Source organism: Phalacrocorax aristotelis, chromosome 13, assembly GCF_949628215.1.
Source record: "Phalacrocorax aristotelis chromosome 13, bGulAri2.1, whole genome shotgun sequence".
Lineage (NCBI taxonomy): Eukaryota > Metazoa > Chordata > Aves > Suliformes > Phalacrocoracidae > Phalacrocorax > Phalacrocorax aristotelis.
In genome coordinates, this window is record NC_134288.1 from 660,935 (window position 1) to 688,295 (window position 27,361).

Below are 27,361 nucleotides of genomic sequence, written 5' to 3' on the forward strand. Positions count from 1 at the left end.
CTTTTTAAATGAAAGCTATTCCTTATGCAGCATCCATGTGGCTCTTTCAAAACCATTATGTATTTCTCTGGTGTGCTGAGTGCCTGTCATGAGTAGTGTCCTCAAAATGCATATAAATGGTATTTGAAGGGCTGGTGTGCACTCTGAGTGTGAAAATTGATAGAAGAGTTGAGATCTCCATTCTGGAAGATGTCATTTGTGTATTGGTTTTCAGAAGACTGTGCTGCATGGACTGGGCAGCACAGTTATTTGAAAACTTTTTTAAAAAGTCACCAGTGAGGATGTTGAGAATGGTGGGGTCATATTTGTCCCCTCCACCTGGGGAAAGTTGTGATGATAGAAAAGGAATTTCATGTGTTGAGGATGACAGGATGCCTGTAGTCTGAGCATTATAGATGTGAGTGTTAAATATGAGGAATTTGGTTTTGCCTGTGTTCTTAGCCTTGGTTTGCAAATCTGAAAATGTCCGATAATCCAGGCCTTTTTAGGAGGGTTTTTCCTTCTGTTTCACAATTTCTTGTCATTGGAGCCCTCACTAGCTCCGGGTTCTCACGTCTGATGTGCTTTATTTGAAATGCTGTTAACAGGTCTTAAAGAGTGTCCTCTTGGTCAGAGGTTTCCTGCACTGTGTGCCTTTTTCATTGTAAATAAGGTGTTAGCAAGTACAATATTGTCTTTTTAACAGGAAGTATTTCTTCAAACGTGGTCTTGCTTGTCCTTATGGTATGTATTCTGGGGCAATGGAGTTGTTGGGAACTGAAGAGGTCTCTCAGTGAAAGAATAAAAATACCCTACCAGTAGATCAGTAGCAAAGCTCTCATTCATATGCAAAAAAGGAACTGTTTTGGTCATTTAGCATCCATTCAATGATTATAGAAATCTTAAAATAGCCATAGTGTCTTTACATCAACCTGCAAAATATCACCATGTAAAACATTACATTCCTGACAAGAATGTGTATTAGTTGAAGGGAAAATTAGAACAATCTGTCTCAAAGCTCTCTCAGCCTTGCAACAATTGTAAAGGCGAATTTCTGGTCAACAGAGCAGGGTGCTGAAACTGGCGCCGTAGGTCCTCAGAATATTTCGCTGATCTATTTAGTCCATATAGTTTTGTTACAAACCAGTATGATCTGAAGCTTTGCTTTTGTAGTTCTACATTTGTCTTACTGTGTTGTGCCCCTGGAGAGTTTCAGTAAGTCCCTCTTTGGATGCAGCTACTGCCCTGCAGAACAACTGTTTTGGAGTCTTCACTATCGGTGCAAATTATATGGATAAAAGCAAAACATTTCACATGAAGTCTCATCCAGTCAGAAAAAATGAAAAATTATTTGAACAGATCTTTCTGTGAAAACAGCCATCTCTGATTTGTACAGAGAACGTCATGTATCCTATTGATGAAAGCTTCTATCTTGTAAAGGTGCTTTGTGGTAATCTGCTAGGATTCATCAGCAATTTTATCACACCAGCTAGCAGAAAATTAATTGGGATTTATATATTATCATTTTGCATTATTATACTGATTTTTGCCCCTTGTGGACAGCATGGCCATTATCATGTCCTTTAAAATTGTTAGTATAATCAGAATAGCTATGAAGCTGTCGGTTGTCTTTCTGAGGTTATGGTAATAGGGGCACGTGCACCAACACTTCTGTTGTCTTCTGCTGTGAAGAATGATCGTGCATAGGCTTTCAAAGTGAATACGAAGCTTCCTTCTCCCTGGATATTAGTTACCATTCCACTCATGCATACAATCCCTTTAGCCAAGTGATACTGTACTTTCAATTAATGATTCCTGATTTATCATCTTAATGTATTGCCTGCTCTGACATTTCCAGAAGCAAGCTATGAAAGATTAATTTAGATATTAATATAATATAATATAATATAATTATATATTATATATTTGATATATTATATTATATATAATATAATATAATATAATCATATAATATATAATATATGATATATAACATATAACATATAATAATATATCAAATATATAATACATAATCATATTATATAATAAATAATAATAAATAATTATATAATATTATACTATATTATGTATAATATAATATTATAATATTGTATTATCATATTATATATTATATATTATATATTATATATAATAATATATAAAATATAGAATACATAATTATATTATATAATAAATAATAAACAAATAATTATATAATATTATAATATATTATATATAATATAATATAATAATATTATATTATCATATTATATATAATATATTATATATTATATATAATATAATATATCGAATATATTATATTATATTATATTATATTATATTATATTATATTATATTATATTATATTATATTATATTATATTATATTATATTATATTATATTATATTATATTAATTTGCAAAACCAGATAGGAGGTTGAACTGGAGCAGTCCTTATAAGCTGGGATCATGGATACAGAATTCATTTGTTAAGTTTTCAGATGAGAATGTCAATGGAAGCAGCTAGAAGCATGATGCAGAATGTTGGAATTTGGAAGGATCAAGGCAAATCAGAGAAATGATACGGCAAACAGGATGCAACTGAAAAAGAGGAGGAATGTGGGTTTACGTTTAGAGATAAATCATCTACACAACCACACAATGAAGAGCAGCTGGAATGATCACAGCTGCAGGGCCTTACCTCATGTTTTTCCTGGAACATGCTCCTTAACATAGATGAAAGCAGCTCTTGGCCTTTAGCTTATCCCAGACCTGTGGCAGCAAGGGCTCCAGCTTATTAGGCTTTGATGCATGGGCACTTGGAGGCAATTAAAGCCGATTTTGGAGTCATTGGCTTTTAGCAGTACATTGTGCGTAGCTGCTTCTCTTTGTGCAGGTGCAGGATTTGGTCACTGAGTTACATGTTAATGCAAGCAGTCTCAGTATCCCAATTGCTTGCGTTACCAGAAGGGACACCAAAGGTGACTTTGCTCTACTTTCTCCAAGTCTTGGGCTTTTTTTACTTGAAACGTGCTGTGGAAACAGCCAAGTAAACTTTAAACTGTCCATCCCAAGACTGACAGCTGCTGACATACGTTGCTCACTGTAGGCAGCAAAGCCTGTGCCTGAAAGAGGGCTGTGCTCTGATCTCTCTCCCTCAGCTGTCTCATTATGTTACGTAACTTGGCTCAAGCATAGAGGTGCTGCATGAAATCCATTATTAACCGGCCAAATAAAGTATTTCCTAGCCCTTTTTATGAAAATAATAATTACATATGCATGTATCCCCAACAATAGGTTAAACAGGAATCCTGAGTGGCTGAAAGTAAGTTCTGTCACTTTAAATATCCATGTTACACATGACTGCTCTTACACACCTCTGACAACTCAAATATTTGTTTAATCCAGGTTAATTGCAGGAAGTAAATTTTAATCTCCAGTTTAACATTACATATAGTATCAATAATAATCATAGGTAAATCTTCATGGTCTTTTAAACGTAAAAGACCATTGCTGTTATGCGTGTTGTCAACACCATCCTACTAAATAAGTGGTGTCTGCCAACCCACTCCAGATATTAGCTTTATAGTTGTATAGATATAGCTGTATATAGATATTAGCTATATTCCTCTGTTGGTAGGGACGATACTTGCTATGTCACCATCACTGCAAATGGCAGTGTCTGTGTCTTAGTAGTTTTGGTGCTAACGGCACCCATGTCTGCAATAACTACCCATGGCTGTAGCAAGCACTGCTGTTGCTGCAGGGTGGGTAACCAGAACTGCCACTGCTGGGCCTATCCCATCTGTAATTATGATAACCTGCTGTCAGTCTTCCCATGCAATCCAGATTTCATTCCAAAGCTTATGTGTAATAGGCACCATGCTGGTCAGGAAATACACTGAAGCAGTAGTAGAAGGTTTAAAGTGGAGCAGGATTGATTTGGAGAGACTTATAGAGAATTTTTTTAATGCTAAAGCACAATAAGTACCAAGGTATCCATGCCCTGCCAGGGATCACCAGAATTTTTTTCTTTCAGCATGCCCAGAGTTGAGCTCTAGGAGCGTCCCTATGATCTGCATGTGTGTTGGGTTGTATGTGGGTGTGTGGCATTGTACGTGGGAGTGTGCCCAAGGGCAGCCACTCCTTCAGGAAACAACCGCAGCTGAAAAGTTATTCCCATAGCGACTCTAGTGTAATTCAACTTCACATCAAGTTTCATCTTTTTGCAGTTAACAGGATTAATCTTTCAGTAGCCTCTCATCCACGTACTTTCCCACACTGTACAGCTTCACACCTGTATCAAGTTCTCTTTGTAAATGTAGGGTTACCACTGTGACTGCTAATTAGATATTGGCAAGAAATGCTGAGCTTTGCTAATAGCAAGTAAACAAATATTGTCATCATTGCAACACACAGGTCCCCATATATCCTGGGGGGTTCCTCCAGAGGCTTCTTTGGAAAGCTTCCTGATCAGGGCATCTGAAGAAAAGCCAACCAAAAAGAGTGGTAGTTTTTACAAGGCTGACAGAACCAATACGGGAGATGAGACCTCATGGGTCACTTTCAGTGCCAAATCAGCACAGGAGCTTCTGCAGAACTTCCGGAGGAAAAGGGTCTGAACCACCTCTGGAAAGGCTTCTGTTAGCCACAGAGGAGAGGAACTGCACAGATTTTTCTCTGTGATTCCACCACAAGGACTAGCATTGTTTCAGTGAGCATCTACTTGGACAACAGAGCAGGCACTCCTGAAGCCACCATCTGGATATCGCACATGTTCAGGAACCTGAGCAGGTTTTTCAGGACAGCCAAATACTGTCTAAGCTGGCTAATGTGAATATTTAGTAAGGATCTCAAGGAGAAAGTAAAGCTAACTTTGGAGGAGAGTCTTACTGATAGCCAATGAGCACAACCACCTGTTGTACCTGTTGGTGGGGGGCATGCATAGCTTTGAGCTGATGTTTAATCTGCCAGTCAGCATGTTCAAAGTGATATCTTTACTGGAGATTTACTGTTTTCTATCCTGGCAGTATTAATATCACAAACCTTGATTCTTTTGACAGTTGTATCCCTGTTCCTAAAGATGGGATCCTCTCTCTCACCTCTGCATTTACAGCGGAATTCAGTTGCACAAGCATAGGCATTTAGCCAGGCTTTGAGAGAACCATTCTGCCACAGCTTGGGCTGTTCTTGTTAAGAACTCAGGTGCACCAAATTTATTTGAGCTTGAACCTGAATGTCCTGGTACTCTTTTTAAATTCCTGCTATGAGTACAAAGTTCTTAAAATTGCCCAGGCACCTACAGATTTTTCTGCCACAGCAGTGCCTGTGCTTGGAGTCTGTCCCATTTAGATCACTGACCCTTGCCTTTATCCATTTGGTCCATCTTGGAGGATGGAGGATGGAGGATGTCCTATGCTTCTGATACCTGTTGCCTTTACGGTCACATCTGAGTACTTGAATCTGCTCACTTGTCTTGAGTACCCTAGAAGCCATTACAGGTACAAGATGGAACGTTTCTTCTCTAAAAATGCAGTTACGGAGCGATGTCATTATACTTTATGAACTGTGTCTAGCTAGAACAGCTGGTTCTTCTACAGACTGTCTCAAGGAATAGGTGTATGGCTTTCCCTGTTCAGAATCCTGGATCTTGGAGAGATGAGTGTCTTTCAAAGCTCTAAATAATTTGACCTTTATTCTGTTTGATTTGTTAGAATACAATCATATTTTAGGTGGAGGGAGGGGACTAAGAGGAATGAAAAGTATCCAGTTGGTGCTTTTTTTTTCCTTTGAGATTTGCATTGGTATTCACTTTTCTAGGTTGACTCTCTACTATCTACTCGCAACCCACTTACCTGACCTCTACAGGTACAGTGCATGCTTGCTGAAAAAGAAAATACAGCTCCTCTTAACTCCTGTACCTTCACCCATATTCCCAGAACATGGCAGTATTTTATCCTTGATTAATTCCTTTTTCCTCTGTGTTTTGCCTTGCTTTCTGTGTTGTTTCTTTTTTATTTTACCACTTTTTTTCATGTTCGTTTTCTATGGAAATGCTGAGGCCAGCAAAGACAATCTACCAAGTATCAATATAATGAGCAACTTGACAGTGCATGTACTCACAACACAGTACGCATATCATCTTTGTGCTATTTGGCTATTAAATACTTTTTTAATTTTCTTTTTCTGATTTCTCAGGTACAGAACATCTCCACATCTAAAGAGTTTTGTTCTAACAAATGGCATTTTGAATCCAGCGTTATTTTTCAGGCTTCTGATACTTTATTGTTGAATACAAGCATCAGTGTTTTTCAGAGCAAAAATCAGAGCTGCTTTGAAGTTACTCATGTGTCCTTTAATGGAGACCTGTTATATGAAAGACTGTTTCATAAAGATGTTGGAAGTCAAGTGGGGCATAAATTGTATTAAAATTTTAATTTATTCTACCAGGCCTTTTAATGATACTTCACTCCAGCAGATCAGCTGTTGGTCAGTACTTTTGTTCATTGAAGACGACCAGTTCAGTATTTAGTCTCTAGAACATATCTATTTAACACTGGTTTCATCCTGTAACTGCTTAGAGACACTTGTTCCCATAAGCCAGAGTTCTCTAAAATCATATGCTACTGTTGAAGTAAATTTGAGCAAGCATATAGACACACGTCTTGAGACAGACAGCCACAGTAAAAAGAAATCAAATCAGACTGCTTGAATCAGCAACAGTTTGAGGTTACATCCCTGTCATGTCAATCCAAACACAGAAGGCCATAAATAGAGAACTTGCAAATCTTTTTTTTTTTTTTTTCCACAAAAGTGAAGAGAGATAGCCTACCAGCACACATGGAAGACCTCTGTCTTCAGATTATTCTTCTTCACTACTGGACAGCACCTCTGTAAGTAATGCTTTCATTTGTTGTTTATGCTGTCATTTTACAAACATAGAAATGGCATTACAGTAGCGCTGTGCTAGTGCAGTCTGGATTTTAAAGCTTTGCAGTATTGACAGTGCTAGTTATTGATTACAGCTGAAATTCATTAATAAGGATCACCTGCAAATTCCACCTTCAAAACAATGTACTTGTAAATACACCTGATGTTCACAGTGTTCCATAAAGAAAATTATTATCCATTGCTTTTGTCAGTAATTGTTTAAGACACAGAATATGAATACAGTTATGTAGGTATTTGGAATCCTATTGACTTCTGTATAATCAAAGTAAAATATTTTACTTTTTTCTACAGAGAACGAGATGCGCTGAGATTCGTAGGAAGGAGCCAGTAGGGATCAAAACGATGTGTCATTCCCTTAAAAAGAAAGAAGAAAACCCATCTATAAAAAAGGCAGGTCATAAGAAGCAAGGTGAGCCAGAGAGTCTCTTTTTGCCCCCTTCCTTTGTAAAGCAGAAACAGATGATGTGAAGTGAGCCAAAACGCAGCAGTATCTCTAATAAATCTGCTGCATTCTACTTGCTGAAGGGGAGAGGAGTAAAATAACAGGCATTCAGGAAGAGAAGAAATTAAGAGCAGATGAATTCTTGAAAAGAGTTTGCTGGTCATCGCAGCATAAGCAGTGAAATGACACCCAGTACTCTAGATTTTGACATCACAACCAAGCAGCAAACTTGGGAGTTGTTTAAATGACTTTTTTCTCTCCTGTTTCTAAAGAGCACAAGATTTGAAGACAGTTTAACTAGTATTGCCTTCTCTACCTAAATCCACCAAGATTACCACTTTGAGGGTGGAATGTCTCTTACACCCCCATTCTCTTACTTCTCAGTCCTACTCAGTCTTTACAGCCCCATCAGGAACCTTCTCTGTCAGGGGAGGACAAAGACAGTAGGTCTCCTGTCCCAGGTAGAAAACACCCTCTTTGTGGCAGAGAGCTACTCTCATAGCTTCCAGATCAGCACTTGCTCTGTTGCCAGCCCCAGGAGTTAAATATAATTTCAACCTGACTGGCAAAAAAGAATTCCAAGTAGCACAAGCTGATTTGTGTGCACACTGTCTATGCCAGGATCTGTTTGGAACTCACTGAGTCAGCCTTTTAACTGTTTCAAAATCTATTTGGGTGGGTTTGGTTTGGTTTGGTTCGGTTTTTTTGTTTGATTGGTTGGGTTTGGGTTTGGTTTGGTTTTTTTGGTTTTGGTTTTTTTGTAGTTACCTTCTGGTTGTTCTACAGCTGGGTGAAGTACTGAATTCTGTCTATGGGCCCTGCTGTATTTAAATACTTTTAAAAAATAAAACCACCAGCATAGTTTCTTTTCAAGATTGATGGAATGAAAGTCATATCTACATTTTCCATGTTTTTATGAGTATTTTTCTTTCCTTTATCATCTATTCTACCTAATTAGGGAATGATATGCTAATATAGGCAAATATGAGTTTTCATTTTGGGATTGGTAATTCTTTTGTATTGAATTACAACCTATGTGTGTGAAAGATACAGGAAAATTTTTCAGCAGAACATTCTTATCCCATTCAATATCAGGCTGCTGAGCCAGCTCAAGCAGTCATTAATTTCCCTCTCTCTGGCTGCCCACTCTTGCCTCCACATCACTCAGTCAGTTTTGGTCTCAGCGTTCCAGAAAAGTATTTTATATTTTGCTTGTGAATTTATACAGGAGATTGTCCCCATAGTGCCAACTGTGCCATAAAGCAAAGCTTGCAACGTTAATCAGATCTGTAACACAACTAACAGATCTAGTTGGCACACTGCCTTTCGGGGACAATAAGGCAGACTACCTATCTTTCATGATGATTGGTATAATAATGTCGTGCTTTGTTCTTCTTTAGTCACTTGATCTCATGGGGATCAGTTTAACGTGACTGTGATTCAATTTCTGCTAAGACTGCATATCACTCATTCTTCTTCTTCCAGTGAAGCTGTTTAAAAACACTGTAAAGAGTTTTCATGAAGTCCTTAAGATGCATCATATTCATTGCTACATTTATTATAATAGTTTATGAACAAAATGAAACCTATATTTCTTTTCAACATGTATTTTCTTCCTTTCTAGATAGAAAAGCTGTTTTCCACATCTCATTTGATGCAAACAAATCGAAGAATAGTATTACCACTTCTTCAGGGTCTTCAGAAGATCAAAAAGCATTTCTTGAGCAGAGCTTGATGTTGTGGAGGTGAATGGAGGAGTACAGACAAATCACATGTTCTTCTGTTTCACAGTTCAGACCTACCAGGTCTGAAGATGCAAGAACCAAGGCATAGCTTAGAGTAGCCCTAAAGCTTCTTTAAGTTGTGCTTGGAAAACAGTTATCTCTGCATGGCTGTTGGAATAGAAGGGATCATTTTAGTGTACTGAAAGCACGTTTACTTCACACCATCTTTTCTGTAATTACCCTAGACATGCTATTGTTACAACCAATGATATGATTTCTTCAGTATCATTCTTACTTTAATAAAATTTAAAAATGTAACCTTCATATGTCTTTTTAATTGTCTGAGTAAACTGCAATATGTAGATGTGTTAGCATGATGATACAGTTCATAAAGTATAAAAACAATATGAGAAAGATCAGACGTTCACAATTGCTTTTCTGTTATGAATCAGATATACAATTTTATTTGTATTTCTGTTGTCTTAGAAGCTTTGTCCTGGATTTACGCTCCACTGTGCTAGGTGCTCTACAGAGTCTACCTACACTCACTGCAGCTATATATATAGCTGTCGTGCTCAGGGATAAATACCAATAATAATATCACAACATTGCCATAATAGTATCCCTGTGACCTACTGATACGCATTTAGAGGAGTGTTTTTGCTGTCCTATAGCACTTGGATACCCTACTATGCAATGAGTTGCTTAGCCAAATCAAGAAAAGGTTTTGATATCAATTTTCATAATTAAAATGAACGAAACTGTTCAAGAAGGCATGTGCTAGCATTTTCACAAAGAAGAACCTTTCTCAAGGTGTTCATGACTGGATTTAACAGCTGTTTTTCCAGCTGAAGATGAAAATCAAAGAAGCATGAGTGATGGGGTATATGACTAGAAAGAAGATCATACATAACATATGCAGTTTATCTGTGACTATGGTGTTCTCTGCATTGCTGCAATAAAAGCATGTGTTTCTTATCTCTGCAGGGAGGAGTTGTATATTATAAACAATTTGAGAATGCTTAATCAAAGAGCTGGTTTTGATTATATTGCAATTCATTTTCAGTAATTTATCTCAGCTGGGAATACATCAGCTAACAAGGTTTATTCTGAAGACAAATTTAGATCACTTTTACTTAAGAAAATGTAGCTAAAAAGTATGCTTCAAGTGGTGTGTATTCTGTGTCTAGCATGTGCACGGGGAGTATAAAACTATTAAACTCAATGTAAGATAAGCAGTGTATTCACCTGGTTTGGCATCATGATAGTGGGCGATGCTTTTATATTGTTATAGGTGTGTCCTCAATTATAACTTTCTCTGGTGATAACATTGTTTTGGTAAGGAAAACAGATCAGCAATTTTAAAGCTAAATAAACTATGGTTATGTTTTAGCATAGCAGATCAAAATTATTTCACTCAATGAATGAACTTACAAAACTACCCCTGGTTTTATAGGGTCATCCTGTCTCTGGTGCTTAGTGGTAGACTTTTGAATGCCTCTTGAGAATTGGAAGGAAAAAGTTCAGGCACTTCTCTGACCAGACCTGTTTATTTTGTACAGATGGTGCAAATGAGCAAAAAATGTTGGCTTTATCTTGGTACCTTTCCCTGCAAATACAAAGCAAGGGTACTTAGTTCCTCCTTCACCCTACTGTCTTACCCAGGTGGCTGGTATACACTGAATACAAGTTTTACTTGTTATTTTGTCTTGGGTGAGGGGGTTGAACAGGAAATTAAGGCGCTTTATCTGATTGCCAGACCTTGCTTCCATATGAGCAGCAAAATACCAAACTAGGCTATTAGTTCTGCTTTCTGAATCTTGCTCCAAGAAGATGGACATTATTAAGAGTGCTGTTCAGACAAGAACTGTGGAGAACGTGAAGGTCATCAGAGACCTTACTGCATGTTCAAGAACAGAAACAATTTGAGAGGTACAGGCTCCTTTCAAGACTCCTGCAGATCAGCTGAGTGGACAGTTTCCAAATGGCAGACAAACAGCAGTGGGTAACACTACAAAGAGCCATCACAGCTCCAAGCTAAGGGCTGTGGGAGAAGATAAGTATGCTGTCAGGCAATAGTTTTATACCTTGATATTTTATTTTCAGAGCAAATTCTAGCCCACCCTTTGAAAAGAAAATGAATGATGTGTTCTCTTCCGCACTACGAAACTCCCTACCATTTACAACAATAAAGGGAACTTCTTGCTTAACGTTATTGATATAAACTGACCTCTCAAGAGAAGTAGTATGGTGAATCCGTAGCTGGGGGTTAGGACACTCTGTGCTTACAAAATGGGCTTAGACTTTTTTTCTCCTGTCTCCTCACAAAATACATGCTGTCCACTTGCCCTCTCCAGATGACTTAGCTGCTTTCAGACTTGGGACCCTCTTACAGAATATAGCAGGGTGGAGATGGCAGATGACATGGGCATGGTGGAAGGAGGATAATGATGGATGTGTGGGGAAGGAGGCTAGAAGAAAAGGAAAGGTGAAGGGATGAAAGTGGTGAGAAATCTTTGGCCAGGGCAGGGAGCAGGAGAGGGAAATTTCTCTGCTAGTGCCATTCCTCTGCCTTTCAGCAAAGACTTTGCAATGAGAAGCAACCACAGCATTGAGAATCACAGAATCCCAGGTTGGAAGGGACCTCAGGGATCATCTAGTCCAACCTTTCTGAGAAGAGCACAGTCTAAACAAGATGGCCCAGCACCCTGTTCAGACGACTCTTGAAGGTGCCCAACATGGCCAAGTCAACCCCTTCCCTGGGGAGATTATTCCAATGGGTGCCTGTCCTCAGTCAGAATCATAGTGTTTGCTGAGAAGCAAGAGGAGCTTCTTGTCCTATTTTCTGTGGAAGTCACTTAATTTCCTGGAAATTCTCTTCAGCTCCACTTCATCTGGTCCAGCACATCTCTACTCCAGTTTGAGTGGCCTCCTAGCAATGTATCCTCCCTTAGAAGGATAGCTTTTCCACTCCAGTGTTGACCTGTCCTCTGTGGCTGTGATAGAACTGGGAAGGTTCATTTCTTAGTGAGTCCCTTACCTCTAGATACAAGGAAGCAGAACTCCCCAGCCAAAATTTTCCATGCTCTTTGGCATCTTCACGCACCACTGTCAGTCAAAAGAGTGTTTTAAAACTGGACAGCAGCTGTTTCCCACAGCCCGTATTTCCAGGTATAGATATTTCATAAGGATAACTAGGAAAAGGTGCATTTCTGTTCAATAGCGGAAGAGCTGGTTGGCCTGACCACCATGGTTATTGGCATACTTCCTCAGGTATGACCCTTCATCTTTCTGGGCTTGCTGATCATCTCAGAACTCCTCCTAGCTGTCTTACTGGTCGTCAAGGAACTAAAAAAGACAGGTGATCCACTGGATCTCATACTTAAAAAAGAACTGGCGGGTAGTATGAAGATCAGTAGCATCCTTGGCTGCAGTAACCATGAGATGGTGGTGTTCAGGATATGTATCAGAGGGGTCAATACTGTTTAGTATCTTCATGAACGACCTCAGTGATGCAGCAGAGTGCACCCTGAGCAAGTTTGAAGACAATACAAAATTTGGAGGCATGATTAGTATACTAAATAGTGAAGCTGTCATTCAGAGAAACCTCGAGGGGTTGGAGAAATGGGCTGACAGCAACCTAATGAAGGTGAGCAAAGAGAAATGCAAAGCCCTGCATCTGAGCTTTATTGGTGGCCTACAGACTGGAAAGCAGCTTTGCAGAGAAGGACCTGGGGTCCTGGTTGAGACCAAGTTGAACATGAGTCAGCAGTGTGCCCCTACAGCACAGAAGGCCAACAGCATTCGGGGCTGCATTAGGAAGAGCATTGCCAGCAGGTCAAGGGAGATGATCCTTCCTTTCTGCTCAGCCCATCTAGAGTGTTATGTCTGGGGCTTCCCAATATAAGAAACATGAAATTCAAAACCTGACTGGACATAGTCCTGGACAACCTGCTTTACTTAACCTTGCTTGAACTGGGGAGTTGGACTAGACAATCTCCAGAGGTGCCTTCCAAAGTCAGCTATTCTGTGAGTCTGTGTGATTCTGTTTTCCAGCTGTAAAGTGGGCTGGGATTTGTTTTGGGCAGAAACAAGTGATTTAAGGCTATTTAAAATTAATTTAAATTTAAACTTATGCCCTGGTACAAGTTTAGCGCATAGAGGAAAGTAACTTACATAGATTTATATGTAGACTTATACAGAGACAAGTTCTAGACATTGTCAATACAAAGACTCTTTCTATACTTCAGCAAGGAGGAAAATGCCACCAAATTGGTGAGGGAAAATGTCTCCAAGCACTTACCACAGGGCCAGCCTTTTCATGAAAGTCAGCTCTGTACTGAGTGGCTTTTACAATGGACTTTGATGTGCGAGTAGATGTAGCAATGAAAATTATACTTTCATAAGCATTTAAGTGATGTGGGAGAGTTAAGTCCATTTAATTTTCAACAGGACTTTTTGAGTCCCTTTTGAAAACGGTGCATCTTCTAAGCTTAAATGTTTTTGAAAAGCCATGAAGAGTGGTTGGTCCTCCAAACTTTACCATGAAACTACTTAATGCATTTTATGCCATACTGTTGGACATTTATTGACTTTTTCTGCACATGCCAGATCTTTCAGCAACAGATGAGAAAAAAAATAAGTCTCTATATGGATTTCCTAAATACAGAAATTCTGGAATTTTAAATACATATATGCCTAAATTTTGGGTATTTTTATTTGAACAAATGTATTTGAACATTTATTTGAAATGCATTTGTATATTTTAATGTCTTGCATATTCAGGCACTTATGCCCTCCAGTGCAACTGTTTAGAAAATTTAACGATTTTGGTGTGGTATGTATGACCAGTTGAGCGCTGTTTGTTACTGACTTTAGGTATCTTATGGTCCTGGCAAAGCACCCTGCTGTGAAGACTTGCAGACCCCTGACACATTGTTGTCACATTTTATGGGTAACAGTGAAGCAATAAGTATTGAAAAAGTAGAGATATAGGTCTACATGAATCACTGTCGCAGCTCCTCTCCCAGGGAGAGCTCAGCTGTGTGCACAAAACTGAAATTTGTTACCTCTAAGACAGGTGCTGTTTGGAGATGTGAGGAATGGAGATACACTGTTTGGAGATGCTGCAAAGCAGCCACTGAGCTCCCACTGCCAACTGTTTTCTCCTGCGTCTGACTGCAAGTGCTCTGGGTTTGCACCTTGCCAAAAAAAAGCAGAGAAGCCCAGTTCAGGCAGGACTGAGGGCTAAGGCATTTTATTGTCAAGGGAAGACTCTTACATCTGTCCTTGTTGACTGTGTCTTCACCACTCACACAGCATTGCCTAGTCACCTCCCATGTCAAGGTGCCGTCACAGAGCAGGACATCCAGGGACCACACTAGATAAAGGAGATGAGGGTTCCAGATCCATGGGACTGAAGAGAAGTGTATGTCTGGAACATAGAGTTGAAGCTACCCGTACTTCACACTCCTATGAGCCTCTGGACCAGACAGGGCTCCTCAGCCTGTTTTCTTCTTGTCAGGAGGTTCTTTCCCCCTTCCTCCCTCTCCCTCCTGCCATTGGGATCCAACCCAACTTTCCCTATGTGGCTCTGCCTCCTGCAAGAGGGTGCTACCTGCACTCACCTCCTCCTGCCAACATGGCAGTGCCAGGAGTCCAGCAAAGTAAAAGCATGTTGAGGAGCCTGTGCTAGAGGAGATGGGGTTGTTGCAGGTACTACACGTGCTATGATGGGTGTTAGCCCTGGTCTTCTCTGTCCTTCCTCCTGCCTTGCCAGGTGCCTTACAGATCTCCCCTAGGATTTGGTGGTCCAGGTCAGGTCAGAGCATGGCACCAGAGGACCCGGAAGGGGGAAAAAGCTCCCTTTGCACCATGAACGCTTGTTGACTAGCAGTCTCTCACCTCTCTTGGCAGCACTCAGATAAGGAGGCAATGGCATTAGGGCAGCCTATTTTGTTGGCCATTTTTGGTAAACTCTGCAAAAGAGTCTACAGCAAATATCCTTTCACTCCAGGCAGCTGACGGTTTTACCTGGTCTGAGGGTGTTTGTGGTCATGGATGGTCATGGGCTAGGGGCCTCCTGCCTGTGACAATGACTGTAAAAGCTGCACAGACTTTCAAGACTAAAACCATCTCCAGGAGCTGACTCTGGCACTGTGGTCTGCTTTGCAATAGGACAGCAAAGCATTTGCTCCTTGCCATATGAGTAAGTGGGACTTGGGATTGCATCAGACTGTGGCTGTGTACTAACCTGGCTTTGCCTTCCTTCCACAGGGAATGATCTCTTTCTGGTCGCAGTCCATGAGCTGGGACATGCGCTGGGCTTGGAACACTCCAATGATCCCAGTGCTATCATGGCTCCTTTCTACCAGTACATGGAAACACACAACTTCAAACTGCCCCAGGATGACCTCCAAGGAATTCAGAAAATCTATGGTGAGCAACACTATCCACTCACATATTTACACTGAGCTCGAGTTTAGTTAGTATTTTACAGCCCCCAAAACGCTTGCAGTTGGTGGGCTGGATTTCCCGCCATAGCTGAATGGGGAACCATTTAAAGCCCTTGATCCACAGCCAAATATCAGACGACTGTCCCAGTGGCAATATCTTTGCACAAGTCAGGATAACCAAACCTCTGTGATCTCACTGCTGCTCATCACTCACTATGTCCCCAATATCAAGGAGCACTAGCACGGGAAAAACAGGCAATTGCTGTACCCAAAGTTTGTCCATTAGGAACAGCAAGTGCAAATAGAAGGGAAGAATGCGAAGAACATGGAACATCAAGGAAAGGTAAAAAGTATTTATGCACTCATTTTTTTCTCCATATATAGAAGGTAGGGGAAGAAAGTTTGGATCCACTGAGGGAGCACTTCTTTTAATCTCCAGCTGAACATTGTTGTACAACATGTGCCACAAAGATACGGGCTCAAGGAAAAGAGAGAGAAAAGGACACAGAGGGATTATGGGAGAAAACCAAGGGGCTGGAGATGGTGTGGTACCATGTGATGGGATCATGGATACCAAGGTGTGAAGACAGGGAGTTTCAGAGAATTATTGGCTGAAGGGCACTCTGGGAGCAGAGGGAAATGGAGGTTTTAGGAGCCACAGTCAGGGAGGCTGAGCTAGAAGATGCTAATGGTTACAGGCTGTGGCAGCCCTTGGAAAACAGGTTTTGTCAAATATCCCTCATCTCATTCTTTGAGGAATGTACAAGTTTGACAGAGAGGTTGCTTAATAAATGTAGCACAGAGCAACTATGCTATGTAACATTTGCAGCTGCTTGACATCTGGAGTGAAATATTACCTCCCAGTACCAGTAGAGCAGATATTATATGAATTAGACATGAAAAAAAAAACTTATAAGATGGTTGTCAGTGGGAAAACTGGTGTTTCTAGGGGATTACTGCTGGGATCAGTGGCAGACCTGATGCCTGTCAACATTTGCATCAGTGATCTGCCAGTGGATTTTAAATTACTGCTAACAGAATTTGTGCCAAGACCCATAAGACTCTAAATTAGTACAGCAAGACTTTAGAGGTGTAAATTGTATGTCAGTTGTTTTAGTCTGATTTTATGTTTTCTTTTTGTGACTAGAATGAGATTCATTTGTTCAAATGTAGATGCCTAAAGAAGAGAAATCTGTTTCTGGGCAAGTTTCCCTGACTCCTATCTGGGCAATGGGAAAAACCAAGCATCTGTAGAATGCAGGTCATCCTCACTGTAAGGCAGATATTCAAGTAAGGTCCAACATTTAAAATAAGATGACTTGAAGTACGCCCAGGGGGAAATGGCTCTTCCCATTAATGCAGCTGAAGATTTCTCTTTATTGTTCATTACCAGGATGAAGGTGCATGGCAGTTGTCCTATGGTATCATTATTTATGCATACTCTGACATAGACTACATTTAAATACTCAGGATAACAGAGACTCTGGATGGTTTTGAAATAAACTGATGGGGTAGTAAGTATTAAACTTTCAATAAATAATATACCTAAGTTTTCATTTTTGAAAGCTGCTGAAATGTCATTACGCTGTGTCTATTTTGAAATGTTGATATAGTTCCTGTGAACTGTGGCTAATCAGAAAGAAAAAAAAAATCCTAATTTATCGCTGAGAGTGAAAGCGCAATCAAGAAAAAATTACAGGTTTCTCTGTTTTCAGATACCTTTATGAAAAGGGAGCAGATAAGGAATCGACAGCCATGCTTCTTCACGTTTGTGGTTTAAGCCAATATCAGCTGTGGCTGAGCTGGGGACCAGCACTCCCCCAGCACAGCTTGGGCAGGGACCCAGTGACCAGGGCTGAGCTGAAATGAAGCTCCTGAGTCCATGGGTGGGGGTGGAGGTAACAGGTGATGCTGGTCAGGGGCATTAAGACCTGGTGGTGTCCTCAGGGCCCTGACAATTTGTGAGAGCACTGCATAGTGTCTTGTGCACAGCTAAGAGAGAGCAGAGAGCTCAGTACTGCACTGCCTGCGGCTTGGCAGGAGCACCACTACACCTCCGCTTATTTTTCACTTACGTGGTGATGTTAAACTTTAGCCACATATGATGTTAAGATTCTCTGTATGCAATATAATATGCTTAAAATTTTAATTCAGCTTGAATAAAGCAGTATGAATTAATTACTAACTGGTGTAGGTAGTAATTAGCAATGAGTTTGTTGGCTGTCGTGGAATCACGCAAGGCTCTTCTCTGAGGCCTTTGAACTGGAGTGGGTTGGGGATGGTGTTGGTGGTTGTAGAGATAACTAGTCCTGCAGGGAGGCCAAGGACCAGCTTCTGCAGTAGGAGTTTTGATTCCCCAGGTAGAGGATTTGGCCCTTAGCACAGAGTTGCGGTCCAAAAACTGAAGTTTAGTTTAAAACTAGTTTGACTCTTATGGCTCACAAAGAAAGATGGAAAATGCAGCTTATGTTTCTCCCTTGTACTGGAGATATGAGAACAGACCTTTTCATCCGAGCTTCTCACAACTGAGAAGGGACTGCTGAAATATCCTTCTTGTAGCTCTAGCAGGAACATTCAACTAATGTGTTTTATTTCCACAGTGCCAATATGCTTTGTTGTGCTTTGGTATGGCCAAAAGCCCTTCTACCAGAGCACCTGTCTAAAAATCAAAACCTCCTGCTTTCTTGGGGTTTTGACATTCTCTACAGTGCAGCAGCATGTGCTCAATACACATTATTAGGAACTGGCTATGCAAAATAAGTCACAGAGCCAGGGCCTGTTCTTTACACGCCTTTTCCAGAAGGATATCTCCTCTATACTTGTGTGCCCATGTCACAAGTGGCATGCCCTGTTGTCAGCCTCTTTTAATTTTGCTAGTGTTGAAGTCAGGGCTACATGCAGCTACAGTGCAGATGGAGAGGGGAGACATTCAACCATGGTCTCGTCACACAGCCTGAACTGATCATTCTCTCAGCACTGGTTCCCCTGTTCTTCACGTCTGCTCTAAGTATCCTTTTGCAGTAGGCTTTGAAGCAGCCTCTCATGTTAGGAGTGACTCTTCTGACACTATGCCTGGGGAGCAGAGGGGTTGACATGATGTGCAGGAAAAATTCATGTCCACACAGATGCTTGAAGCTGGTAAACCAGGCCATTACCTTTAAGGTCCTTTCAAAGCCTAGGGTCACAAAGGAAAGGTCTCCTAGTCACTCAAAGGTAGACCAAATCATTAAGCCTGGAGACAACCTGAAGGATCTGGGTCCTCCCAAATCTCACTGAGGATGTGTCAACCTCACACATCTTTTCTGCAGCTCACAAGAAAAGCTCCCAGTCAGTGTACTTGCTGCATCCCATGAGGGCTGAGGTCCAGGGTAGTCATGAAAGCACACCAGCCCCTGTCCAAGGAACTAGGCAACACCAGCTCTGACATCCAGGAACAGGGGGTCAGCAGGGCACAGCATCCATGAGCAAGTAACACCTTCTGCTGGCCTCGTTACTCCTGTGCCGCAAGCACAGGTTTCATAACCTCCCTCACCTTTTCCCATAGAGCAATCCCAGATCCTTGTAACCTTCATGTATGTGTGAGATGGCTTTGTGGTGAAACAGCAGAAAGACCTGATGCAAAATTCTCCACTGTGAGTGGGTTCATCAGAGCAAGCTTTGCTGTCATGAGAACCTGGAAACATTAGGCACAGGACTGTTTTCTGATAATGTCCTCTTGAACATGGGAGGATTATAGACTAACATCCAAGACCTTATCTATAGAAGCTGCAAGATCTGGGACTTTTGGATCCATGCCCCATGGTGCTGTGCTCATAGGAGGGTAGGGGAAGGAAAATGCATGGCAATTAGAGAGCTGGAGGGATCTGCCCTGGTGCCACATCTCTGGCATGCTACAGAGATACCAGACTCCCTCTCTATGTTGCAGCCTTTCAGTTGCACCTTTTCTTCTGTCCAGAGACTGGTGGACCTAGCACGGAATACCAGACTCCACCTCTGGTGCATCCACTGAGTCTCACCTGCCGTATGCCAGGTCTCCATTCCCATTCCTCTGAAAAACAGGCAGGGAGTAACCACTGTGTTCCCAGTGCTGTGTCCTTGGGGTGCACCTAATACCTGGAGGACCCTGCCATGACACAGGGAGTCACCCATGCCTACATCAGCCCTGGAGCTGCACACACTGAGTGTGAGAGGAGAGAGCTGATCATGTTGATTGGCTGCTTCCTGATGCAGGGGAAGCTGAGGGGGAGCCCATCTCTCCTGGGAGGTTTTTCAGCTGATGGAGAAACACTGCTTTATGTTATGGCTGGGCATGAAATACTTCTCTCATCCTACAGATCTTTTTGAGTAAAAAAAAAAAATAATGTTCTGTTTTGCAGTGGAGCAGACGACAGGCTTAAAGTTTTTCCAGAGGAGAACTGGGCTGCAAGCACCACAGCTGGAGCGTCTTGCAGAGCCCCAAACTCTCATCATTTGCCTGCCTAAGCCTGGGAATTCTGGACGCAGCTTTCTTGCACCCAGAGCAGAGAACCCAACGGCAAGGTGAAGTGCCTTGTTAGAGAGCCCAGGAGAGCGTTCCCTTTGGCTTAGAGCAAGGATTCCAGCCATCGATGCTTGTCTTCCAGGTGAATGCTCTTTCACCTGGGTGGCAATTGGTCATTCAGAGGAAAACGTCTATGTGAGGAGGGCTCAAGAAACCCTTCCTGCCACCCAGTGATGACCACAAAGGCCTTGACTGCCCAACTGTTGGGTATGCTATAGGTGCTGGGGCTCGTTCTGCAGACTGTAGTGCACTGTGGCAAGGATACCCAAGCTAACTGAAATAGCTAATTCACTTCACTGCTGAAGTCTAACCCCAGAAGTGCAAAGTACTCTGTGGACAGGTTTAGCGAGCAAGCAAGGAAAAGGAGTCCTTCCTGAGCTCTGAGTTGTTGTGGGTAGATTGTCTCGCATTCCTGAGATAGCTCGTTGGCAGCTAGCTCGTTTAATATGAGTAGGGACCTCTTTCCCCTGCCTGCAGAGCAGGTAGGTGGGTTTCTGTCCCTCTCCCTGGATCATTTGGATCATATGATTTGAAACTGAGGATCCTTTCCTGTGAACCTGGAAAACATGCATGGAAACTGTGCATGGAAAACATGCAGCAGCTCAGCTTTTTACAACCAGAAATCCCTGTATGACAATCAAAAGCATAACTGCCTGCCTGTAGTCTGGATGATAGTTTTATTCTTGGAGTGAATGTTAAGAAGATAAAGACAGGCCTTTGTTTGCAGGTGGATCATTTTCTCCCCTGATCTGAAACAAAGGGCGTCCTCTGCATTGGCAGTCTTGGAGAGCTGCCTGGCTCGCGCAGAGCTGGCTGTGAAGGATGTTGAGCCATGCAGGATGCTGAGCCTCCAGGCAGGTGTTGTGCAGTTGAGGGAACACTCTGTCAATAGCCAGGAGGACAGTACAATTATTTTTTGTCCTCAACTATCGACACAGTGGCTCCTAAATGCCTCCTCTCTCTGTGTTATCTTCACAGGTCACCTTGGTATTCAGATGGTCTGCGACAGAGGAAGCATGAAGGGAGGAGGCTAAGTGCCAGTGGTGGAAGTCACACTCTGAAGGTGATCTGCTGTGACCCAAAAGCTTTCTGACATTCTTTGCTTTGGTTGCGATAGAGAGGAAGAAAGCCTTCTTCTCCACACAGTGTCTGTAAAGTCCTAGCAAGTTGCTTCCCTCTAGAACGTAGAGTTTCCAGCTCCAGGAGGTTTCTTACCTGCTTCCCCTGTGGAAATGGCTGCAGGTTCAGCCTTGGGGGTGGGTTCAGCTCTGGTGCTGGGATCACACGCAATAACTAGGTGACCGGGTTCAGGCCCAATTGCACACCCATGCAATAGCCTCTCACACTTAATATTTCTCTCAATGAGACTTGCTCTGGCTGATTTTCTGAAGTTGCTTGGAAACATAGTGATAGAGGCTGTGATCGGCGTGTGATACTGCCTGGCTAGTTATATCAGTGGTGGGTGTAATCATTTCCTGTAACAAATACCAAGGTGCCAGCATCTCTTACGTAACTCTTTGTTCAAACAGTCATCTCTGCTGCTGATAAACCTGTTATATTCTGCCTTTAGCCGTCTGTTTTGGAGGCAGGTTACTGTGTTAAGATTCCGGAAATAGTAATGACTGGCAAATTATATAGGGTCTATTAATTCTGCTTTCGTGCCAGGTTGTGCTCTGAAATGACTTAGGTCTTAAGAGATAGCATCTTTCTTCAGCAGTGGACAGGCTGTGGTGCTGCTTTCCATATCCCTAACTAGACCAAATTCTGCCTGCCTAGCACTTGCACCAGAGGATTTTCATGTTGTGTGTATGTTCCTCAGCTCATGGGGAATGCGTAACTGCAGGATTCACAGAATCACAGAATGGTAGGGGTTGGAAGGGACCTCTGCAGATCATCTTGTCCAACCCCACCTGCTTGAGCAGGTACACCTAGAGCCCAGTGTACAGGACCACATCCAGGCAGGTTCTGAATACTTCCAGAGAAGGAGACTCCACAGCCTCTCTGGGCAGCCTGTGCCACTGCTCTGGCACCCTCACAGGAAAGAAGTTTTGTCTCATATTGAGGTGGAACTTCCTGGGTTCCAGTTTGTGCCCATTGACCATTGTCCTGTCATTGGGCACTACTGAAAAGAGTCCAGTCCCATCCTCTTGACACCCGCGCTTCAGATGTTTATAAGTCTTCTCTTCTCCAGGCTGAACAAACCCACATCTCTCAGCCTTTCCTCATAAGAGAGATGCTCCGGTCCCCCGATCATCTTGGTAGCTCTCTGCTGGACTTGCTCGAGCAGTTCCCTGTCCTTCTTAAACTGGGGGGCCCAAAACTGGACACAGTACTCCAAATGGGGTCTCACTAGGGCAGAGTAGAGGGGGAGGATAACCTCTCTCCATCTGCTGGCCACGCTCCTTTTAATGCAGACCAGGATATTGTTGGCCGTCTCGGCCACAAGGGCATGGTGCTGGCTCATGCTGAGGTTGCTGCCCACAAGCACTCCCAGGTCCTTCTCAACAGAGCACCATTCCAGTAGTTCAGCCCCCAACCTGTACTGGTGCGGGGGGTTGTTCCTCCCCAGGGGCAGGACCCTGCTCTTGCTTTTGTTGAATGTCATGAGGTTCCCCTGGGCCCAGCTCTCCAGCCTGTCCAGGTCTTGTTGGATGGCAGCACAGCCTTCCATCCCATCCCATCGTCCAGGTCATTGATGTATATATACATTAAACAGGACTGGACCCAGCACAGACGCCTGGGAATACCACTAGTGACAGGCCTCCATCCAAACTCTGCTCCATTGATCACGACCCTCTGAGCTCTGTTGTTGAGCCAGTTCTCTGTCCACCTCACTGTCCTCTCATCCAGCCCACTCTTCCTTAGCTTGCCTGTGAGGATGCTATGGGAGACAGTGTCGAATGCTTTACTGAAGTCAAGATAGACAACATCCACTGCTCTCCCTTCGTCAACCCAGCCAGTCACGACATCACAGATGGCTATCAGGTTGATCAAGCCTGATCTTCCCTTGGTGAATCGATGTGGACTACTTCTGATAACCTTCTTGTCCTCTACATGCCTCGAGATGGCTTCCAGGATGAACTGCTCAATCACCTTTCCAGGGGCAGAGGTGAGGCCTGTAGTTTCCCAGGTCCTCTTTCTTGCCCTTTTTGAAGATTGGAGTGACATTTGTTTTCCTCCAGTCCTTGGGTACCTCTCGTGTCCTCCACGACCTTTCAGAGATGACGGAGAGTGCCTCAGCAGGAACATCCGCCAGCTCCCTCAGCACTCGCGGGTGCATCCCATCAGGGCCTATGGATTTGCGAGGATCCAGTTTGCCTGGGTGGTCTCTGACACAATCCTTCTCATCTGATGGTAAGTCTTCCTTTCTCCAGACTTCTCTCTTTTCTGGGGGCTGAGATGCCTGAGGGCAGCCTTAGCAGTAAAGGCTGGAGCAAAGAAGGCATTCAGTAACTCCGCCTTCTCTGCATCCTGCATCACCAGGGCCCCTCTCTTGTCCAGCAGTGGGCCCACTGTATCCCCAGTCTTCCTTTTACTGCTGATGTATTTAAAGAAGCCCTTCTTGTTATTCTTGACATCCTCGCCAGATTTCATTCCAAGTGGGCCTTGGCCTTCATTGTCACATCTCTGCACACCCTGACAGTGTTCCTATATTCCTCTCAAGTGGCCAGTCCCTTTTTCCATGTACTGTGAACCTCCCTCTTCCATTTGAGTTTCTCTAGAAGCTCTTTGCTCACCCATGCGGGTCTCCTGGCTCCTCTGCCTGACTTCCTCCTAGGGATGCATGGATCTTGAGCTTGGAGGGAGTGGTCCTTGAATACTGACCAGCTGTCTTGGACACCCCTGCCTTCTAGAGCCCTAGCCCATGGGATTCCTCCTAGCAGGTCTTTGAAGAGGCCAAAGTTGGCCCTCTTGAAGTCCAAGGTTGTGATCCTACTGTTGCCCTGCTTCTACCATGCAGTATCCCTAACTCGACCATCTCATGGTCACTGCAGCCAAAGCTACCCCCAGCTCTCACATCCTCAGCCAGCCCTTCCTTGTTTGTTAGGATAAGGTCAAGCAGCAATTTCGCCTTGTTGGCTTCTCCACCACTTGCATCAAAAAGTTGTCCTCGATGCTCTGCAGGAACCTCCTTGATTGTGCACGCCTCATGCTGCTTTTCCAGCAAATATTGGGGTGGTTGAAGTCTCCCATGAGAACCGGGGTCTGCGACTGTGAGGCTACTTACAGTGGTCTGTAGAAGGCCTTGTTGACTTCCTCTTCCTGATCAGGCGGCCTGTAGCAAACGCCCACAACAGTGTCACCCATATTTGCCTGGCCCTTAATTTTTACCCAGAAGCTCTCAACTTATTCTTCCTCCACCCCTAGGCAGAGCTCAATACATTCCAGTTGCTCCCTCACATAAAGAGCAACTCCCCCACCTCGCCTTGTTGGCCTCTCCTTCCTAAAAAGCTGGTAGCCATCCATGACAGCACTGCAGTCATGCGCGCTATCCCACCATGTCTCTGTAACTGCAATGAGATCGTGGCCCTGCGACTGCACACAGATCTCTAGTTCCTCCTGTTTATTCCCCATGCTGCGTGCATTGGTGTAGAGGCATTTCAGAAAGGTAATTGTGCACGCAGGTTTCCCTGGAGGGGTGCACGAGGACCCACTATAGCCATGCACACCCTTGAGGTGGTTGGTCTTCTGATTGTCATCTTGTGAGGCAGCTAAGGCACCTTTCTCGCTGTCTGGCTGGCCTGTCTTAATCGCCTGTTGGATGTGATGGCATTAGCATTGCCATTTGGCCCCCGCCCCCTGAGTCCTGCAGCTTAAAGCCCACCTCACCAAGTTAGCCAGCCTGCTGACAAAGATTCTCTTGCCCCTTCTAGACAGGTGGATATTCTTCCATCTTTAGCTGTAAGTTCACCCTCACTCAGTGAGAAAGTTAAGGCAGCAATTAAAAATAAAAATGTAATCTGAATAACCACAGGAGGAGACAAGACTTCAATTAGGATAAATTAGAACACCCAGAATGCATAAAAACAAGAAGGGAAGCAAAAGATAGCAAGGAAAAATCCATTGCTGGCAGGGAAAGACAGTAAGAGAAATATTTTAAGTGAAATTACAAAGTCTGCATCCAAGCAAGTTGCAGGACCACCTGCAAAACATGTGGAAAACCTTGTCAGTGCTGGGTACCTCCTTCAGAGCAGTATGCCACCACTAGTTTGGCCACTGAAAGCAGTGAGTATGGACGGTGGCCCAGCTTCTATTGACAGTCCTGACCTGTGACGCCTTTCCACTGCACTAGCAAATGTTTCAGTTAATGCAGATCTCTGGTTCATCTGAATCATTGCTAATTTGCACCATCCTGCCTGCGGTGTGTACAACTGCTGCCTTGCTCGTTTACTGCATTCTGTTTCAGGGGCATCTTAGGGCTAATTAAAGGCTTTACTTTAGTCCCCTGAGTTGCAGGTGCTATTTTAACTTTCCTCTTCTCTACAGGAGACTGTGACAGACTTCGGGCACTTAAGTTAAACGTGAGTGAGTTGAACATGACTGCTGTCCTGCAGCAGGGGCAGGGCGGGCTGTAACCTGGTATATGAGTGGTACTCCTGTGTGAAGAGAGAGTGAATCTTTAATAACTAATCATGCACGAAATGTTAAATTCCTAGCACATGACAACAATACTATAGTCCCTATTCTGCACCTTACTATCAGATTCTCTGGGTCTTTGTGACATACCAGACACATTCTTCATAATTTTCTTTAGATATTACTGCTGTCTCAGTCTTTCTTCCTTTAAAAGAGAGGGGGAAAGAATTTATGTCATGTCCTCATATTACTGCTCATGGTCATCTCTATAAAACTTTATTCTTGGCCTCTTCCCCTCTCAAGGTGTGGAGGTTTTAGCTTGTTGTTTCTGGAAATCCAGAACTGCTGTTGATTTGAGTATCTGTTTGCTGTGTCTGAGAAGCAGAACCGCCCCAACTTGGCAATCACACCATTTGGCACTCTGTGTTTCTCCAGCAAGCAGTTTGAATACATAACACACAGTGACTTCTTGGGTCCCTCCCAGACAATTCCCTCTGACAGCAGGTGTGCCTCTGCATTGCAGATTCCTACACATTTCACCCTGTTTAAAGGCAGCTGTGGTCCTTGGTGTCCTCCTTACTATCATGTTGTGAATTTGCTTCTAGCAGTCTCTCACAACAGGGATCTATCCTGTGCTGGAACTGGTGGTGGTCTTCCGCAAACTACCAAATAGCTGCCTGATGAAATTGCTCCACTGTATTAATTAAATGGACCACGAAAGAGGCTTTTCTGATCCATATATGGCAGCAGAAATGCATCTCATTTGGTCAGTGCATGACAGCATTAGCATCTTGCAAAGGGGAGGGAAGGAACAACCACACCTCTTTTGCGCTTCTGTAGCCACATGCTGTAGTCTCATTTACAAAGAAGACCCTTGTATCGGTTGGCAGGGGAACACTATCATATAGGACATGCACTAGAGTTTTTTCAATGTTATTTACAAAACACATCCACTTGAAGCCATGTGGGTGGCAGCATAAGAGTAAAAGGATCACACTGCTGTTTGAGACCTGCAGCATGCAGTAAGTCACTGCTTATTGTTTCCTTGCTTAGATCCCAGTCAAGACTTTCCTTTCCTTAATGCAAGCATTTCCTGTCTTCACCAAGTATGTAAATTGCTGGTTTTCAAACTTAATTTATTCTGGTACTATAACTGGCACCAAGTGCCATTTTTGGCAGCCAAAACTTGTTACCAGTTTCCTGCTCCTTTAATTTGCCAAAGCACGAACTGAACACTCTGCTTCCACGTCCCATCTGAACAAACCAGATCCCCAGCTTTCTTTGTGTAAGATCTGTCTGGGACCTCTTCTCCCATTCCCATACTGTCCTCTGCAGCATATCCCACTGTACCAACTCAATCCTACCTCCATTACCTTTCCAGCCTGAACCAGAAGTGCTAGCTAGTGTGTCGCTTGTTGGAGGAGATGCCTTTGCACAGCTCATGTGCTTCACACTACAGTAAGTTGCTTATGGCTGTATTAGCAAACAATGGCTGCTAGCAAGAATAATAGTAGCACATCTGTAGATACAGCAGTAATTAGGGATGGTGTTAAGTAAAGAGAGTGCTGAGGACTTGACACCTACTCTGTATGTATTTTGGGGAAAGAGATGGTTATTGTGGAGTAGCTCTAGTTGTGCCTTATGATGCCTCTTAGCAGCTATAGTATCCTAGATGCGCTCCAGAAGTGCATCTT

The 27,361-nt window shown here is 43.0% G+C and overlaps 1 protein-coding gene across 1 annotated transcript in view; it reads left to right on the top strand.

The window, feature by feature from the left end:
- The window catches only part of MMP24 (matrix metallopeptidase 24), a 48,468-nt gene that overhangs the window by 13,517 nt on the left and 7,590 nt on the right, over positions 1–27,361 (top strand). Inside the window, exon 5 of the mRNA XM_075109048.1 lies at positions 15,372–15,533. Coding sequence (XP_074965149.1) covers positions 15,372–15,533 — 162 coding nt within the window. The remainder of the gene's footprint in view (positions 1–15,371; positions 15,534–27,361) is intronic.